This window comes from Oncorhynchus mykiss, chromosome 9 (assembly GCF_013265735.2).
Source record: "Oncorhynchus mykiss isolate Arlee chromosome 9, USDA_OmykA_1.1, whole genome shotgun sequence".
Taxonomy (NCBI): domain Eukaryota; kingdom Metazoa; phylum Chordata; class Actinopteri; order Salmoniformes; family Salmonidae; genus Oncorhynchus; species Oncorhynchus mykiss.
The window spans coordinates 14,844,514-14,864,589 of record NC_048573.1 but is presented as its reverse complement, the minus strand read 5'-3'; the positions used below and the strand labels follow the sequence as shown (position 1 = coordinate 14,864,589).

The window sequence follows — 20,076 nt, the reverse complement described above, 5'->3', positions numbered from 1 at the left end:
TCTCTGTGACTGACTGGTAGCTAGCTAGACTTGCGAAAACAAACAGAGAAGAGAGAGAGAGAATAAAGAAGAGCGAGAAGAGATTTCCTTTGATGAGGGCTGCTGTTCTAGAATAGACTCGCTGTATGTTAGTTAAAAAGGAAGTCACACTGTATGGTGGTTCTCTGAAAACACCCCTCCATCAGCTTGAGAGTTAGACCATGAGGAGTGGGTGTGTTTGGGGTCTGTTACTATACTGATCAGACTTATGGTATTGTGAATGTTTTAGTACATATGTGGCAATTGTTTTTTTCAGAAGGAGCCAGCAAAACTAGTTATGTGCTTTGGGTCATTTGACACTATTAGACATGCACGGATGGATATTCTTGTAACTATTATGGCCAACTTGTTTACTGTTGCTGTGGTTACACTTTTTGGGTATTTTCCAGAACAGGGGTGTCCCTTTCAGAAGAGTTAGCAGGATGACATGTATTGGTTATTCCTGAGGAGTGCCAAGATCTGTTGCTATGGTCCTACATGCATGAAACTATTTCTGTGGCTCTACAGGTTCCATGTCCTAATATGAAGTCAATATGATAACAGTGGCTAAATACCAGAGGTGATGAGCCATTAAGAGTAGTTACTATGAGTATGACGTAAGGAGGACAAATGTGTGCCAAGACTGGAAGGCCGTTGTATTCATCATCCAGCTCGGCATTTATTATAAAGTAATAAAAAGTATATTTGAACTCACATGCTCCGGTATTTGTGAAATATGACAGACTAAATATTTCTATGACAATGGTTTCAGAACAATGTGTGTGTATATTTTAATGTAGGCGTCATGTGCCAGCGGAAGGGTTTGCATGAGTTCTCCTGCATGCTCATTGTTCAGTGTGGTTGAGGTACATGAAAAACCGGCAGACTTGTGTGTTTTCGGGAGGAAGTGGGCCCTTGACTACTGACAAAGGTCCCCTTCTACATTTCAGGTAACATCTTGTGTCACTTCCTGCATGGTGGTCTCCGTGACAGAGACACAGTCTGTCTGTCTGTCTGTCCACATACAGTGCATTCAGAAAGCATTCAGACCTCTTGACTTTTTCAAGATTTAGTTACATTACAGCCTTATTCTAAAATGGATTACATATATTTTTTCCCTCATCAATCTACACACAATAACCCATAATGAAGCCTCCCGGGTGGCGCAGTGGTCTAGGGCACTGCATCACAGCGCTAGCTGTGCCACCAGAGACTGTGGGTTTGCGCCCAGGCTCTGTAGCAGCCGGCCGTGACCGAGAGGTCTGTGGGGCGACGCACAATCGGCCTAGCCGGTAGGGATATCCTTGTCTCATTGCGCACCAGCGACTCCTATGGTGGGCTGGGCGCAGTGCGCACTAACCAAGGTAGCCAGGTGCACGGTGTTTCCTCCAACATATTGGTGCGGCTGGCTTCCAGGTTGGAGTTGCGCTGTGTTAAGAAGCAGTGCGGTTGGGTTGTGCTTCGGAGGATGCATGGCTTTCGACCTTCGTCTCTCCCGAGCCGTACGGAAGTTGTAGCGATGAGACAAGATAGTAATTACTAACAACAATTGGATACCACAAAATTGGGGTGAAAAGGGGATTAAAAAAAACAACAACATAATGACAAAGTGAAAAGAGGTTTTTGAAATGTTTGCAAACGTATGAAAATAAAAAACTGAAATACCTTATTTACATAAGTATTCAGACCCTTTGCTATGACACTCAAAATTGAGCTCAGGTGCATCCTGTTTCCATTGATCATCCTTAAATATTTTCTACAACTTGATTGGTGTCCACCTGTGGTAAATTCAATTGATTGGACATGATTTGGTCTCACAGTTGACAGTGCACGTCAGAGCAAAAACCAAGCCATGTGGTTGAAGGAATTGGGGAAGGGTACCAAAACATTTCTGCAGCATTGACGGTCCCCAAGAATACAGTGGCATAAATCATTCTTAAATGTAAGAAGTTTGGAACCCACAAGACTCTTCCTAGAGCTGGCGCTCGGCCAAACTGAGATATTGGGGGAGAAGGGCATGAGTCAGGGAGGTGACCAAGAACCAGATAGTCACTCGGACAGTGCTCCAGAGTTCCTCTGTGGAGAATGGAGAACCTTCCAGAAGGACAACAACCTCTGTAGCACTCCACCAATCAGGCCTTTATGGTAGAGTAGCCAGATGGAAGCCACTCCTCAGTAAAAAGTACATGACAGCTCGCTTGTAGTTTGTCAAAAGGCACCTAAAGGACTCAGACCATGAGAAACAAGATTCTCTGATCTGATGAAACCAAGATTGAACTCTTTGGCCTAAATTCCAATGGTGGCTAGCATCATGCTGTGTGGATGTCTTTCAGACCCATGGACTGGAAGACTAGTCAGCATTGAGGGCTGGATGAACAGAGCAAAATACAGAGAAATCCTGCTCCAGAGTGCTCAGGACCTCAGACTAGAGTAAAGGTTCACCTTCCAACAGGACAACGACCCTAAGCACACAGCCAAGACAACGCAGAAGTGGCTTCAGCGACAAGTCCTTGAATGTCCTTGATTGGCCAGCCAGAGCCCGGACTTGAACCTGATCCAACATCACTGGAGAGAACTGAAAATAGCTGTGCAGCAACGCTCCCGATCCAACCTGACTGAACTTGAGAGGATCTGCAGAGAAGAATGGGAGAAACTCCCCAAATACAGGTGTGCCAAGCTTTTAGCATCATACTCAAGAAGACTTGAGGCTTTAAACGCTGCCAAAATTGCTTCAACAAAGTACTGGGTAAAGGGTCTGAATACTTACGTAAATGTTAATTTTTCATTAAAAAATGAAAATAAATTAACAAACATTTCTAAAAACGTGTTTTTGCTTTGTCATGAATATTAGGTGTAGATTGATGAGGGTGAAACAACTATGTAATCCATTTTAGAATAAGGCTGTAATGTAACAAAATGTGGAAAAGTCAAAGGGTCTGAATAGTCTCCGAAATGCATCGTAGATATAAACACATACTGTACAGAATTCTTGAGGGATTTTGATGCTATGAGCCAGACCTGGTCAAGTAGTTTACACATGGAACGTAATACAGTAATGGAAATGATGAATAATTTGGTACAGCATGGCACTTGCAACACCAGGGTTGTGGATTCGATTCCCTCAGGTGACCAGTACGAAAAAGTATGAAAATGTATGCAGTCACTGTAAATAACTCTGGGTAAGAGCATCTGCTAAATTACAGAAAATGTACACCATTTACATTTACATGTAAATAACCCACACTGATGTTGACCTTTGCTTACTTGGAAGACCTCTTTGCAATCACATTTCAGGAGATCTTATGACCATGTTCTTGAAGCGTGTCATTTGTGTGTGTTGGTTGAAGAACTACAGTAGTTTAATGTTAAAGTATAGTGAGAGGTCCTTTCTATCTTAGATGTTATAAAAACGTTGCACATCACTATTTTTATCAGAGAAAGGATGTCACGTCTCAAGTTATTTCTGTTAGTATTTCCTGATGTTGCAACTGGACTAAAACTGATCAACCTAAAGTAGCTGTTTGGAGAGTTCTATTTTGACATTTCTCTTCTATTCTATAATGTTCTATAATAGTCTATAATATTCTATTCCGTTTTATTACCAGGGGTATTCCAATGTAATGCCAGACATTCAATGATAGAGTTTTGTTATCAGCAATGTGGTTCAAACTGAAATGTTGCCACCCCAGCACTTTTCCTGGTTTGGTAAATAGGAAGTGATACACAGTACGAGTACTGACCAGCTCATCAGAACTGCTGCAGAGAGGATATGACATAAGAAAACTGTCCTTTTCAGGCCCACCCTTCCCTAAAAAGTAATTATAAAATTCTCAATGGGTCTTCAGCTGATGGGGTACGGCAATTGAACTTAGCTCACGAGGCATTTATAAGTTACATTGTTCAAGAGTCAATGGGTATATATACCATTAAAGAGATTCTCCGGCACTTTTTCCGGCACTTTTTAGCCAGTAGTTGTGAAAGTATCTCTCATGAGCCAAAAGTGGTCTTTGAAAATTGCGTACTACTTCACATATGTTCAGATTGCTCTCACTATGCTGTGATTGCATGATGTACGTCTTGCTAGATGTCACTCATATGGCGAGGGGCTAAAGCTCATTGGTAGAACTCAAAATGCTAGGGGGCTGGCCCACATGGGGGAAATGTAGGAGAAACTGAGAAAACTGGGAAAACTGAAAAGATTCAGTGACTGAGTTTACAAGGAAGTGAATAGGAGATGTAGTACCCACTGTTACTATTAAAACCTACCCTAACCAGAAACCGCGGATCGATGGTAGCATTCGCGCGAAACTGAAAGAGCGAACCACCGCATTTAAACATGGCAAGGTGACTGGTAATATGGCAGAATATATACTCCGCAATGCAATCAAACAAGCTAAAAGTCAGTACAGAGATAAAGTGTAGTCGTAATTCAATGGCTCAGACACGAGATGTATGTGGCAGGGACTACAGATAATCACGGACTAGAAAAGGAAAACCAGCCACATCACCGAGATCCACATCTTGCTTCCAGACAGGCTAAACACATTCTTTGCACGCGTTGAATATAACACAGTGTCACTGACGCGGCCCACTACCATGGACTGTGGGCTCTCCTTCTCCTGGGGCGACATGAGTAAAACATTTAAACCCTCAAAAGGATGCCCAGTTGGCATCCCTAGCGTTTCCTCGGGGCATGCTCAGACCAGCTGGCTGGTGTGTTTAAGGGAATATTCAATCTCTGCCTATCCCAGTCTGCTGTTCCCACGTGCTTCATGATGGCCACCATTGTTACTGTACCCAAGAAGGCAAAGGTAACTGACTATCGCCCCGTAGCACTCACCTCTATCATCATGAAGTGCTATGATGGTGCCGACTGAGATGGCAGTATTGCGACTAGCTCTTAAGCAACTCTGCAGTATTTTGTTTGTTTTTGTACTATTTTTTACGTTATTAGCTCAGGAATTGTTTTGTGTCATTACACCGGGAAGTATTTTGTTTGTTTTTGTACTATTTTTTACGTTATTAGCTCAGGAATTGTTTTGTGTCATTACACCGGGAAGTATTTTGTTTGTTTTTGTACTATTTTTTACGTTATTAGCTCAGGAATTGTTTTGTCATTACACCGGGAAGTATTTTGTTTGTTTTTGTACTATTTTTTACGTTATTAGCTCAGGAATTGTTTTGTGGCATTACACCGGGAAGTATTTTGTTTGTTTTTATACTATTTTTTACGTTATTAGCTCAGGAATTGTTTTGTCATTACACCGGGAAGTATTTTGTTTGTTTTTGTACTATTTTTTACGTTATTAGCTCAGGAATTGTTTTGTGTCATTATACCGGGAAGAGTTATTGGATATTAGAGCAGCGGTAACTCACCAGAACTTCCATCATTACGACCAGGATTATGACTTCCCTAGAGCGGATCCCTTGTTTGCTCTCCCTAGAGAAGGTAGGCCTATTTGGTAAAAGACCAAGTCAATATTATGGCAGGAACAATCAAATAAGCAAAGAGAAACAACAGTCCATCATTACTTTAAGACACAAAGGTCAGTCAATACGGAACATTTCAAGAACTTTTAAAGTTTCTTCAAGTGCAGTTGGAAAACCCATTAAGCGCTATGATGAAACGGGCTCTCCCTCTGGCATTACTCATCTCATATGTATATACTGTATTCTATACTATTCTACGGTATCTGTCACTTAATAATGTTTACATATCTTGCATTACTCATTTCGCTCGTCTATATGTATATAGTCTTAATTCATTCCTATTTAGATTTGTGTGTCTGGTATATATATATTTTTTTGTAGAAGCACAAGCATTTCGCACACCCGCAATAACATCTGCTAATCACGTGTATGTGACCAATAAATGTTGATTTGATTTGAAAATGGAGCACCACTGTCAAACTAGGGACATCCTGGCTAATTAGGGTAAGACAGTAATTATGCTCATACAACATAATACACTACTATGTATACACTGCTCAAAAAAATAAAGGGAACACTTAAACAACACAATGTAACTCCAAGTCAATCACACTTCTGTGAAATCAAACTGTCCACTTAGGAAGCAACACTGATTGACAATAAATGTCACATGCTGTTGTGCAAATGGAATAGACAACAGGTGGTAATTATAGGCATTTAGCAAGACACCCCCAATAAAGGAGTGTTTCTGCAGGTGGTGACCAGACCACTTCTCAGTTCCTATGCTTCCTGGCTGATGTTTTGGTCACTTTTGAATTCTGGCGGTGCTTTCACTCTAGTGGTTGCATGAGACGGAGTCTACAACCCACACAAGTGGCTCAGGTAGTGCAGCTCATCCAGGAAGGGACATCAATGCGAGCTTTGGCAAGAAGGTTTGCTGTGTCTGTTAGCGTAGTGTCCAGAGCATGGAGGTGGTACCAGGAGACAGGCCAGTACATCAGGAGACGTGGAGGAGGCCGTAGGAGGGCAACAACCCAGCAGCAGGACCGCTACCTCCGCCTTTGTGCAAGGAGGAGCAGGAGGAGCACTGCCAGAGCCCTGCAAAATGACCTCCAGCAGGCCACAAATGTGCATGTGTCTGCTCAAACGGTCAGAAACAGACTCCATGAGGGTGGTATGAGGGCCCGACGTCCACAGGTGGGGGTTGTGCTTACAGCCCAGCACCGTGCATGATGTTTGGCATTTGCCAGAGAACACCAAGATTGGCAAATTCGCCACTGGCGCCCTGTGCTCTTCACAGATGAAAGCAGGTTCACACTGAGCACGTGACAGACGTGACGAACTGTGGACGTTACGTGCCGTGGAGAACGTTCTACTGCCTGCAACATCCTCCAGCATGACCGGTTTGGCGGGGGTCAGTCATGGTGTGGGGTGGCATTTCTTTGGGGGGCCGCACAGCCCTCCATGTGCTCGCCAGAGGTAGCCTGACTGCCATTAGGTACCGAGATGAGATCCTCAGACCCCTTGTGAGACCATATGCTGGTGCGGTTGGCCTTGGGTTCCTCCTAATGCAAGACAATGCTAGACCTCATGTGGCTGGAGTGTCAGCAGTTCCAGCAAGAGGAAGGCATTGATGCTATGGACTGGCCCGCCCAATTGAGCACATCTGGGACATCATGTCTCACTCCATCCACCACAGACTGTCCAGGAGTTGGCGGATGCTTTAGTCCAGGTCTGGGAGGAGATCCCTCAGGAGACCATCCGCCACCTCATCAGGAGCATGCCCAGGTGTTGTAGGGAGGTCATACAGGCACGTGGAGGCCACACACACTACTGAGCCTCATTTTGACTTGTTTTAAGGGCATTACATCAAAGTTGGATCAGCCTGTAGTGTGGTTTTCCACTTTAATTTTGAGTGTGACTCCAAATCCAGACCTCCATGGGTTGATAAATTTGATTTCCATTGATAATTTTTGTGTGATTTTGTTGTCAGCACATTCAACTATGTAAAGAAAAAAGTATTTAATAAGAATATTTCATTCATTCAGATCTAGGATGTGTTATTTTAGTGTTCCCTTTATTTTTTTGAGCTGTGTACATGGAATTATAGATCCACTTCTCCTTAATGTAACTGCTGTGTTAGATTTTAAAAAAAACTTTACCGAAAAAGCAATAATCTGAGTACGGCGCTCAGAACCCAAGCTAGCCAAACAGATTTCCGCCATGTTTTGGAGTCAACATTAGTAAGAAATAGTATGATAAATATTACCTTACCTTTGATGATCTTCATCAGAATGCACTTCCAGGAATCCCAGGTCCACAATAAATGCTTGATTTGTTCGATAATGTCGATCATTTATGTCCAAATATAATCCTTTTGTTCGCGCGTTTAGTAAACAAATCGAAACTCATGAGGCGCAGGCAATTCCAGCGGAAATGGTGGACGAAAATTCCAAAAAGTAATATTACTGGTCGTAGAAACATTTCAAACAATGTATATAATCAATCTTTCGGATGTTTTTATCATAAAGAATCCCTTTGTCTGTAGAACATCCATGGAAAAATAAGTCTCTTTCACATGACCGCGTGCCGCGCACCCTGGGCTCTCTGCCGGACCACTCAGTCAATCCCCTTTCATTCCCCCTCCTTTAGAGCAGAATCCTCAAAACAGTTTCTAATTACTGTTGACATCTAGTGGAAGGCGTAGGAAGTGCAACATTAACCATATCACTCTGTGTATTCAATAGGGCAGAGTTCAAAAACTATTAACCTCAGATTTCTCACTTCCTGTTTGGATTGTTCTCAGGTCTTTGCCTGCCATATGAGTTCTGTTATACTCACATACAGCATTCAAACAGTTTTAGAAACTTCAGAGTGGTTTCTATCCAAATCTACTACTACTGATATGCATGTATTAGCAACTGGGACTGAGGATATATTGATATTCTAGCTTTTACGGCTGAGTAGCAGGCAGCTTAATTTGGGCATGCTTTTCATCCAAAAGTGAAAATGCTGCCCCCTATACCAAAGAGGTTTTAAAGGGGCACACACACATTTAACAAGACCATCACAGGATATAGAAGTGAAGTTATCACATTTCAATGATGTTATCTCTTCTCTCTTCTAGGGAATCAGAAGAGATGTAATACCAGTCAGCTGTGTTCTCCTGGCTGGGAGTTCTACAATGGATCATGTTACTACTTCTCTAAAGACAAACTGACCTGGGAACAGAGTTAGTACGCCTGCATCCACGATGGAGGACATCTGGTCATCATAGAGAGTCAGCAGGAGCAGGTAGGATTGGAGGTGTAGTACAATATACAAAAGTACATGGACACCCCTTCAAGTCAGTCAACATTACCAACAAGTCAGTTCCATTTTTGCCCTGCTAAGGCTGACCTGGTCAACTGTGACTGCTATTATTGTGAAGTGGAAAGGTCTAGGAGCAACAGCAGCTCAATCGCGAAGTGGTAGGTCGCACAAGCTCACAGAACGGGACCGCAGAGTGCTGAAGCGTAGCAGTCTGGACTAATCTGCATTTGGTGGATGCCAGGAGAGCACTACCTGCCCCAATGCATAGTGCCAACTGTAAATTCTGGGGCTGTTTTTCATTGTTCGGGCTAGGCCCCTTGGTTCCAGTGAAGGGAAATCTTAAAGCTACTGAATACAATGACATTCTAAACGATTTTCTGCTTCCAACTTTGTGGCTACAGTTTGGGGAAGGCCCTTTCCTGTTTCAGCATATCAATGCCCCCATGCACAAAGTGAGGTCCGTACAGAAATGGTTTGTCGAGATCGGTGTGGAAGAACTTGACGGGCTTGCTCAGAGCCCTGACCTCAACCCCATTGAACACCTTTGGGATGAATTGGAATGTCGACTGCGAGCCAGGCCTAATCGCCCAACATCAGTGCCCTACCTCAATAAGGCTCTTGTGGCTTAATGAAAGTAAGTCATCCCCATAGCAATGTTCCAACATCTGGTGGAAAGCCTTTCAAGATGAGTGGAGGCTGTTATAGAGGCAAAGGTGGGACCAACTCCATATTAATGCCCATGATTTTGGAATGAGATGTTTGACGAACGGTTGTCCACTTACTCTTAGTCATTTAGTGTAATTTATTGTTACATGACTCTCAGATATAAGTGCAGAATTCACGTTAGGATACATCCTTCTTTCAGTATCTCTGTGTTTTGCATGTCGGTCTCCATTGGTTGACTTGAGTGGAAAGCAGACTGGGCTCTCGCTCTTCAAGTTAAAAATATACTTCATTTAGAATAGTATAAAAAAATATATGTTCAGCCATCAAGGCTTTCATCAGGATGAGAACCGTTGGTCCATTGGTTGACAAATGTGTGGTTTTCTGAGAATTGATCCTTATGAACACAGTCCCTGGATTGGACTGACAGATGAGAAGCAAGAGAAATTGTGGGTCTGGATGGACAATACAACTCTTAATGAGAACATCAAGTCAGGATGTTTTTAAGGCATACATTTGCACACATCTACACACACACACACACACACACACACACACACACACACACACACACACACACACACACACACACACACACACACACACACACACACACACACGCACAACTCAGCTGAACACTCAAAAGCAAAACATTGTATACATAGGTCAGTTGTGACCAAAAATATTGGCACCCTCCACTTTTATTAAATAATTCCCTATTTCTTCTCAAATAAGTTGAAATAGAAAAAAAACATTTGGTCTCTACCATAAAGGCCTGATTGGTAGAGTGCTGCAGAGATGGTTGACCTTGTGGAAGGTTCTCCCATCTCCACAGAGGAACTTTGGAGCTCTGTCAGAATGACCATCGGGTTCTTGGGCACCTCCCTGACCAAGGCCCTTGTATTGCTATTGTTGATTTACACTGTCATCTCAACCTTCTATTCAGGAAAATGTAACTATGTAGTTGGAGATGGGTTATAGCAATTGGATTTAATTTGTAAATTCCACTGTTTTGTATACATTTATAGGTAAAGTATGTACAATGCTAGATGTAATTAGACATGAAGTGAAAAGATGTAAACATTTTATTCTCCATGTGTTTGCGGTTCGGTGTTTGAGTCTATGTCAAGTCTTAGTCAATGTCACAGCAGTGAGTCTCTGAGAGGGTTGGAGAGGTAGTTTATCTCCTGTTGTGCAGTACACTGTGTCTGGTTTGCTGACATTATTCCCAGATCCTTCTGCTTTTAGCTGTAATTGATTGTCTTACTTTTGTAGTTCATCCACACAACCAGCTGGATGTTACAGAACATACTGAAATGGATAGATGGATAACTTTCTAGTGAAATTAGTATTCATAATTAGACATACAGTATATATTAGAAAAATAATAATATGACTGATTGGTTGGATGGTTGCTGGAATGGTGAATTCATTGATTGAGTGAGTGAGTGAGTGAGTGAGTGAGTGAGTGAGTGAGAGAGTGAGTGAGTGAGTGAGTGATTGAGTGAGTCCAATTCAGGACCTAAACTGAAATTGTATTTCAATAATTAAATGTTTTAACATTTTTTTTCCGATTACGTCTCAAGTCAGTGCAAGGGAAATGCACCGTAGCAGGTAATGGTGAAGATGCATAAAGATGGCAGAATTCAGATATGACATCATTGTTTTAGCAATATCCACTGAGTCTTTAAATGACATGGTTTAATGTGCCAATAAATCAGCACAATCTACTTTTTCAAATTGCCAGCATCTTGAAGCTAAAATTGGGATCATGTATGCTGTGCTAATGAACATACAGCAAAATATTACCAGAGAGAAATGTGAAATACTCAGAATTTAGCAAAACAAAGAATGTGTGGCTAAGTGCACAAAGGCACTGGAGGTCACTGGACAAATTAATGGGAGCCTAGCTACAGACATGTAACATCAGAGGGTTTCTGAGACGGATGTATCTCCCATTGTGCAGTTCACTGTCTGGTTTGTTGAAGTTATTCCACACTTTGGGTGGTGCTGTGCTGCAGCTGGTTTCTGTACGGTTGCTGTCGAAGACTGATATAGGCTCTGCCTCAGAAGCACACTTTGTCCACTTGATGGCGATCTTGTACCCCTGGTTGCTGCACAGTGCTGTAAAATGCCTCTGCCTGTTGGGAGAACTGTAGTTATTTCCTCTCTTCTGGTGGTGTACTTGTCCCCTGGTTTGCCCTCTTCTCCTCCCGATGCTGCTCCTGGTTGACTTGCAGTGTTGTAGATTGATGTTACCTCAGGAAACCCTGTGTTCTGTGGTTCCAGCCTCTCCCCTGGTGGAGCGCTCACTGGGTTGACATGTTAGGAGAGACATACTGTAAAAACATTTGAATAGTCATTCTATAAAATGTTATAGAAACAAAGCTCCAGCATCCTAGAAAGACCTTGTATCTCACATTTTGCTGATTTTAATTTGTTTTTACATGAATTGAAAGTACCCGCATTGTCAGATCCTATTTACACCATCTCCTGGTTGACATGATCCATCCTACACCAACAAACACAATGAAAAGCAATCCACCACTAACACCACCCACAATGATGCCAACTGGTGATGCTGCAGCTCTCCCCTTCTTCTCAACAATACCTGAGAGGTCACACACACACACGCGTACAAATCAACATTTTGCTGGAGAACAATAATAATAACTATGAAGTTAAAATCTTGTTGATATATAAATAGATTTGTATAATGATAGAAGGTATGAACAGAAGGTAAAAGTTAGTAAATTAGACTTACATATGTCATTCATGCGTTGTGATTTGGTCTCTGCGCTGACATGATTGTTGACGATACACTGGATGAATCCATTACCACTGGAAACAGTGATGTTGACCTCAGAGACTGACAGAGAATCCTGGTACAGTGGGCACTGACCTCCATCACAGACAGAAAACATCCAGCCTGAACAATTCACTGTGATGTTACAAAGTCCTGTACTTGAGTTGTAGTAGGTCACCTGCATGGCTGGAATGGGAACAGCTTCTACAACAACCAACACAGTTCAGAAATATACTTTTCACATGTATGACTGGTGAAGACACTTTAAAGGAGATTAGCTTTTTGAAACAAAGCAGAAACACATACAGTGCCTTGCGAAAGTATTCGGCCCCCTTGAACTTTGCGACCTTTTGCCACATTTCAGGCTTCAAACATAAAGATATAAAACTGTATTTTTTTGTGAAGAATCAACAACAAGTGGGACACAATCATGAAGTGGAACGACATTTATTGGATATTTCAAACTTTTTCAACAAATCAAAAACTGAAAAATTGGGCGTGCAAAATTATTCAGCCCCCTTAAGTTAATAATTTGTAGCGCCACCTTTTGCTGCGATTACAGCTGTAAGTCGCTTGGGGTATGTCTCTATCAGTTTTGCACATCGAGAGACTGAATTTTTTTCCCATTCCTCCTTGCAAAACTGCTCGAGCTCAGTGAGGTTGGATGGAGAGCATTTGTGAACAGCAGTTTTCAGTTCTTTCCACAGATTCTCAATTGGATTCAGGTCTGGACTTTGACTTGGCCATTCTAACACCTGGATATGTTTATTTTTGAACCATTCCATTGTAGATTTTGCTTTATGTTTTGGATCATTGTCTTGTTGGAAGTCAAATCTCCGTCCCAGTCTCAGGTCTTTTGCAGACTCCATCAGGTTTTCTTCCAGAATGGTCCTGTATTTGGCTCCAAACCATCTTCCCATCAATTTTAACCATCTTCCCTGTCCCTGCTGAAGAAAAGCAGGCCCAAACCATGATGCTGCCACCACCATGTTTGACATGGGATGGTGTGTTCAGCTGTGTTGCTTTTACGCCAAACATAACGTTTTGCATTGTTGCCAAAAAGTTCAATTTTGGTTTCATCTGACCAGAGCACCTTCTTCCACATGTTTGGTGTGTCTCCCAGGTGGCTTGTGGCAAACTTTAAACAACACTTTTTATGGATATCTTTAAGAAATGGCTTTCTTCTTGCCACTCTTCCATAAAGGCCAGATTTGTGCAATATACGACTGATTGTTGTCCTATGGACAGAGTCTCCCACCTCAGCTGTAGATCTCTGCAGTTCATCCAGAGTGATCATGGGCCTCTTGGCTGCATCTCTGATCAGTCTTCTCCTTGTATGAGCTAAAAGTTTAGAGGGACGGCCAGGTCTTGGTAGATTTGCAGTGGTCTGATACTCCTTCCATTTCAATATTATCGCTTGCACAGTGCTCCTTGGGATGTTTAAAGCTTGGGAAATCTTTTTGTATCCAAATCCGGCTTTAAACTTCTTCACAACAGTATCTCGGACCTGCCTGGTGTGTTCCTTGTTCTTCATGATGCTCTCTGCGCTTTTAACGGACCTCTGAGACTATCACAGTGCAGGTGCATTTATAAGGAGACTTGATTACACACAGGTGGATTGTATTTATCATCATTAGTCATTTAGGTCAACATTGGATCATTCAGAGATCCTCACTGAACTTCTGGAGAGAGTTTGCTGCACTGAAAGTAAAGGGGCTGAATAATTTTGCACGCCCAATTTTTCAGTTTTTGATTTGTTAAAAAAGTTTGAAATATCCAATAAATGTCGATCCACTTCATGATTGTGTCCCACTTGTTGTTGATTCTTCACAAAAAAAATAAAGTTTTATATCTTTATGTTTGAAGCCTGAAATGTGGCAAAAGGTCACAAAGTTCAAGGGGGCCGAATACTTTCGCAAGGTACTGTAGCAGGCTACCAAAACACATCAAATCACAAAACTCACCCAACACCTTAAGTTTGTATGAAGACGTTGAATCTGTCCAATCGTTTTTCTTTGCATTTGCAATGTAAATTCCACTGTCTGTGTCTGTCAGATTCTTAATGCACAGAGTGTGGTTCACTGGGTTATAATCCACCTTCTCCTTGTATTTAGGAGATATGTCTTTATCATCCACTATTACAGTACTATTGACCTTCCATCTAAGTCCTTTAAGTTCCTCAGGTTGTTCTGCTACAGTCAGACACACTGAACCTCCCTTCAACCCATACTGGTCAATTGGAGCGTCTTCAGCCCAGGTATCTAAAGAGAGGAAAAGGTTGCACCCGTTTTTTCAGCGAGGGAAAAACACCAAAAACAAACCAGGCTAAAACATTTTCATTTTCAATTTATTTTTACAATTCTTATTTTAACTTTTTTTTCTGTCCTCAATGCTTAATCCCTTTGGAAAATACAGGTGCGCCATTAAGTAAATCTGTCCATATTTAGGAAATCTGTCCGTTTTGTATAATATCAGCCAGTATTTTTTTTAAGCAGTGCTCACGTGCCAAAACTGGTACCTGAATCTGTAAATGTTTCTCAAATCATAACATTGTTTACAATTCCAATTGATATATGAATCCAATTCATACAAATCGTTAGACATTTTTTGTCCTTAAGATCCCGTTCAGTCACTTAAAATAAATGTATATAGATTACCTGTCAGGATGAGTAGAAACCACAGACAATTCCATTTAGAATTGAAAGAGATACAGTCTGGCATCATTCTATGATCTCTGTAAAGACTGAGTGAATTGAAAAAGATTGGGGGAAGAAGAAAAAAAAATGGTGACTGGTGCATTACTCATCTCATTACTCATCTCATCACCTTCTTCAATTGTGTTTTTCATTAATTGAGAAAGAGCAAAAACATATATATAAATGTTATATAAAAATATATATATAAGTATTTAGACCCTTTACTCAGTACTTTGTTGAAACACCTTTGGCAGCGATTACAGACTTGATTTTTCTTGGGTATTACGCTACAAGATTGGCACACCTATATTTGGGGAGTTTCTCCCATTCTTCTCTGCAGATTCTCTCAAGCTCTGTCAGGTTAGATGGGGAGTCTTGCTTGACAGCTATTTCCAGGACTCTCCAGAGATGTTCAAGTCCGGGCTCTGGCTGGGCCACTTAAGGACATTCAAAGACTTGTCTCAAAGCCACTCCTGTGTTGTCTTGGCTGTGTGCTTACGGTCATTGTCCTGTTGGAAGGGGAACCTTCGCTCCAGTCTGAGGTACTGAGCACTCTGGAGCAGGTGTTCATCAAGGATCTCTCTGTACTTTGCTCCATTCATCTTTCCCTCAATCCTGACTACTCTCCCAGTCCCTGCCACTGAAAAACATCCACACAGCATGATGCTGCCACCACCATGCTTCACCATATGGATAGTACCAGTTTTCTTCCAGATGTGACGCTTGGCATTCAGGCCAAAGAGTTCAATCTTGGTTTCATCAGACCAGAGAATGTTGTGCATCTCTACCATAAAGGCCTGATTGGTGGAGTGCTGCAGAGATGGTTGTCCTTCTAGAAGGTTCTCCCATCTACACAAAGAAACATTTGAGCTCTGTCAGAGTGACCATCGGGTTCTTGGTCCCCTCGCCCCCGATTGCTCAGTTTGCCGGGCGGCTAGCTCTAGGAAGAGTCTTGGTGGTTCCAAACTTCTCCCTCTTAAGAATGATGGAGGCCAAGGTGTTCTTGTGGACCTTCAATGCTGCAGAAATTGTTTTGTACCCTTCCCCACATCTGTGCCTCGAGACAATCCTGTCTCGGAACTCTACGGACAATTCCTTCGACCTCATGGCATGGTTTTTAATCTGACATGCACTTTCAACTTTGGGACCTTATATAGACAGGTGTGTACCTTTCCAAATCATGTCCAATCAATTGAATTTACCACAGGTGGACTCCAATCAAGTTGTAGAAACATCAAGGATTATCAATGGAAACAGGATGCACCTGAGCTCAATTTCGAGTCTCAGCAAACTGTTTGAATACTTAGGTTAATAAGGAATTTCTGTTTTCTATTTGTAATACATTTGCAAAAATGTCTAAAAATCTGCTTTGTCATTATGGGTTATTGTGTGTAGATTGATGAGAAAAAAATGTGCTTAATCAATTTCATAATAAGGCTGTAACGTAACAAAATGTGGAAGAAGGGAAAGGGTCTGAATTGTTTCTGAAAACACTATTATTACTCACTGGGGTATTTCTTTGTGGTGAAAAGTTTGAAGAGTGTTTTAGTTAAATAACGATCTTCTAAGGAGGCACATTACAACAAAAAAATAAACAATTAATAACAATGCCAGATTTTAACTAGATTAACAGTATTTTTTGCACAGATCTGGGCTGTTTTGCACCACATTCTTATTTTCTATAACATTGATCTGATGATTGCAAAGCACATGAGAAAGAGGGATTAATAAACAATCTCCTAACTGGCCTCACCATAGACATTAGACTGCTTATACTAGCTCTACCTTTCAATCTCAAAATGGTTGAAAGACTGTCTAAATTGTAAAGATTGGCAAAAACAAGGATGATCAATGGAAACAGGATGCACCGGAGCTCAATTTCAAGTCTCATAGCAAAGGATCTGAATACTTAGAGACAATGTCTAAACAGTTGTGTCTAAACCGATTACTACAGGGGTTCCCAAACTTTTACTGAACACAACCCCAAGAATAAGAAGACGTTAAAATCTGTGGTCAGGGTGAGGGGCGTAGTTTCCTTTTAGGTGTTGCATTTAGCAGCACTATTTTTTTTATTTTTTATTATTTCACCTTTATTTAACCAGGTAGGCTAGTTGAGAACAAGTTCTCATTTACAATTGTGACCTGGCCAAGATAAAGCAAAGAGAGTTTGCTGCACTGAAAGTAAAGGGGCTGAATAATTTTGCACGCCCAATTTTTCAGTTTTTGATTTGTTAAAAAAGTTTGAAATATCCAATAAATGTCGTTCCACTTCATGATTGTGTCCCACTTGTTGTTGATTCTTCACAAAAAAATACAGTTTTATATCTTTATGTTTGAAGCCTGAAATGTGGCAAAAGGTCGCAAAGTTCAAGGGGGCCGAATACTTTCGCAAGGCACTGTAAGTAAACTTATACTCTGTTTTATTATATCTGATTAACAATATGAGTTCATAAGAAGGGATTATGTGACACGGACAAAGAGTAATAAAAGTTGATGAACACCATTCCAACTAGGAATAGAACGAATGGGTTGTGGACTGTGAAAACAGATAAGTTCGTTAGCCTATGGTTGACCCTACAGAAACTTAACTCTGGGGTGTTTAGATAAGGCAGTGAGTGCATTCCTAGTTTTTCTGTTAATTAAAACTGTCAGTTCAGTGGTGATCGATAATGTTGAGGGGTCAAAAGTTATCTGGGAGTGTGTTAGTAAGTTAGAATGAACTTTTCACCTCACTTTGTCCCGGTCGAGAGGAGGGGATTCTGTTAATGAAATGACGTCATGATCTGTATATAAACTGCTGCACGTGATTAAGTGGGAGCGCACTCCGAGAATAAATCATATTACCTATTATTGAAAGACTGGTCTGCGTCTATTTTATGCAAACAAGAAATCTTAGAAATTCTCATAAAATAGATTAAGGGCTTTCAATTGATCAAATCAAATCAAATTTATTTATATAGCCCTTCGTACATCAGCTGATATCTCAAAGTGCTGTACAGAAAATTGATGAAAGCACATTGGCATAATTCAATTACAGTAACAAGATGACATGGAGCCAGTGGGTTTGGCGACGAGTATGAAGTGAGGGCCAGCCAATGCGAGCGTACAGGTCGCAATGGTGGGTGGTATATGGGGCGTTGGTGACAAAACGGATTGCACTGTGATAGACTGCATCCAATTTGTTGAGTAGAGTATTGGAGGCTATTTTGTAAATGACATCGCCGAAGTCGAGGATTGGTAGGATGGCCAGTTTTACAAGGGTATGTTTGGCAGCATGAGTGAAGGATGCTTTGATGCGAAATAGGAAGCCAATTCTAGATTTAACTTTGGATTGGAGATGTTTGATGTGGGTCTGGAAGGAGAGTTTACAGTCTAACCAGACACCTAGGTATTTGTAGTTGTCCACGTATTCTAAGTCAGAGCCGTCCAGAGTAGTGATGTTGGACAGGCGGGCAGGTGCAGGCAGCGATCGGTTGAAGAGCATGCATTTAGTTTGACTTGTATTTAAGAGCAATTGGAGGCCACGGAAGGAGAGTTGTATGGCATTGAAGCTTGCCTGGAGGGTTGTTAATAACACAGTGTCCAAAGAAGGGCCAGAAGTATACAGAATGGTGTCGTCTGTGTAGAGGTGGATCAGAGACTCACCAGCAGCAAGAGCGACATCATTGATGTATACAGAGAAGAGAGTCGGTCCAAGAATTTAACCCTGAACCCTGTCGGTCCAAGAATTGAACCCCCATAGAGACTGCCAGAGGTTCGGACAGCAGACCCTCCGATTTGACACACTGAACTCTATCAGAGAAGTAGTTGGTGAACCAGGCGAGGCAATCATTTGAGAAACCAAGGCTGTCGAGTCTGCCGATGGGGATGTGGTGATTGACAGAGTCGAAAGCCTTGGCCAGATCAATGAATACGACTGCACAGTAATGTTTCTTATCGATGGCGGTTAAGATGTCATTTAGGACCTTGAGCGTGGCTGAGGTGCACCCATGACCAGCTCTGAAACCAGATTGCTTTCTGAAAACAGAACTTTCACATGAGGCTTCACAGGTTATGCCCTGCAACAAAATTAGTCATTATGATTCACACACAGTGCTTTTAACACACACACAACATGACCAAAAGTATGTGACACCTGCTCATCAAAACAACTCATTCCAATATCATGGGTATTAATATGAATGGCACACATACACAATCCATGTCTCGATTGTCTAGTTTTAAAAATACTTGTTTAACCTGCCTCCTCCCCTTCATCTGCACTGATTGAAGTCGGTTTAACAAGTGACATCAATAAGGGATCATAGCTTTCACCTGGATTCACCTGGTCAGTCTGTCATGGAAAGAGCAGGCATCTTTAATGTTTTGTGTACTCAGTGTACATTTCTGCACGTTGCGAAAACTTGCCTGAAATCAAGTCAATAATTGTGAGATTATCTGACAACACCAATGAGAAAGTAGTACTTCTCAGGGACACATGACATTAATGCCCAGATTTAATCAGATCAAGCGTAAAATGGGACAGTCGACACCCGCATAGCTGGTGTTTTGGCAGTGTCAGAGGTGTATCTGAGTTACGGTACGGTGTTGTTCCATGGTGTACAAAAAGGTCAAAGGTACACATAAGGCACCCTCAGAGGAACTCACATGGTACTGGACGATCCCTTTTAGGGTAAATGTTCAGATAATCTAGTATAATGTTTTCTACCCAATATATTCCATTTAATGCTGTTTCTGGAACTATTTGGGAAATCGTAAACATTAGTTGGATGCATTCACATGCTTTGAACTCTAAAAGCCAACAAGCTGCGTAAATCATAAACTAAAAGTACAGCTGTCATGCTTGTAAACAAATTTGTTTTCAAAAACCAAATAAAATAGAGTGCATTCATTAATAATGTTTTGTTCTTGATTTAACCCTAGAATGGCCACAGGCGAACTGCCACTGACGTTTGATTTTGTAACAAATAATGTTGGTAACCAGCCAGGTGCTAATGCGTCTCCCTCTCTCCTCACTGAATGAATGGATGAACGGGCGAATTGTGCACCTTACTTCAGTTTAATTTAAATTAGGCCTACCTGAATGATAAGGAGGGTAAAGAGGTTGATTTAATTTAGAAAGACAATAGTGTAATGATAAGTTTGTGTTAT

At 41.5% G+C, this 20,076-nt stretch overlaps 1 protein-coding gene across 1 annotated transcript; it reads right to left on the bottom strand.

The window, feature by feature from the left end:
• Positions 1 to 12,104: 12,104 nt before the first annotated feature.
• LOC110532999 (SLAM family member 9-like) lies at positions 12,105 to 14,950 on the bottom strand. The gene is made up of 3 exons (XM_021617136.2): positions 14,887 to 14,950; positions 14,194 to 14,490; positions 12,105 to 12,433 (listed from the first exon to the last, which is right to left on the bottom strand). Exons 1-3 carry the CDS (start codon positions 14,948 to 14,950, stop codon positions 12,105 to 12,107), a joined length of 690 nt encoding a protein of 229 aa, XP_021472811.2.
• Positions 14,951 to 20,076: the final 5,126 nt, after the last annotated feature.

Coding starts and splice junctions, on each gene's coding strand:
- LOC110532999 (XM_021617136.2), bottom strand. CDS start 14,950: ATGCCAGACTGTATCTCTTTCAATTCTAAATGGAATTGTCTGTGGTTT. Junction 14,491..14,886: donor GTTTCTACTCATCCTGACAG/GTAATCTATATA, acceptor TCCTCTCTTTAG/ATACCTGGGCTGAAGACGCT. Junction 12,434..14,193: donor ATACAAACTTAAGGTGTTGG/GTGAGTTTTGTG, acceptor TGGTTGTTGTAG/AAGCTGTTCCCATTCCAGCC.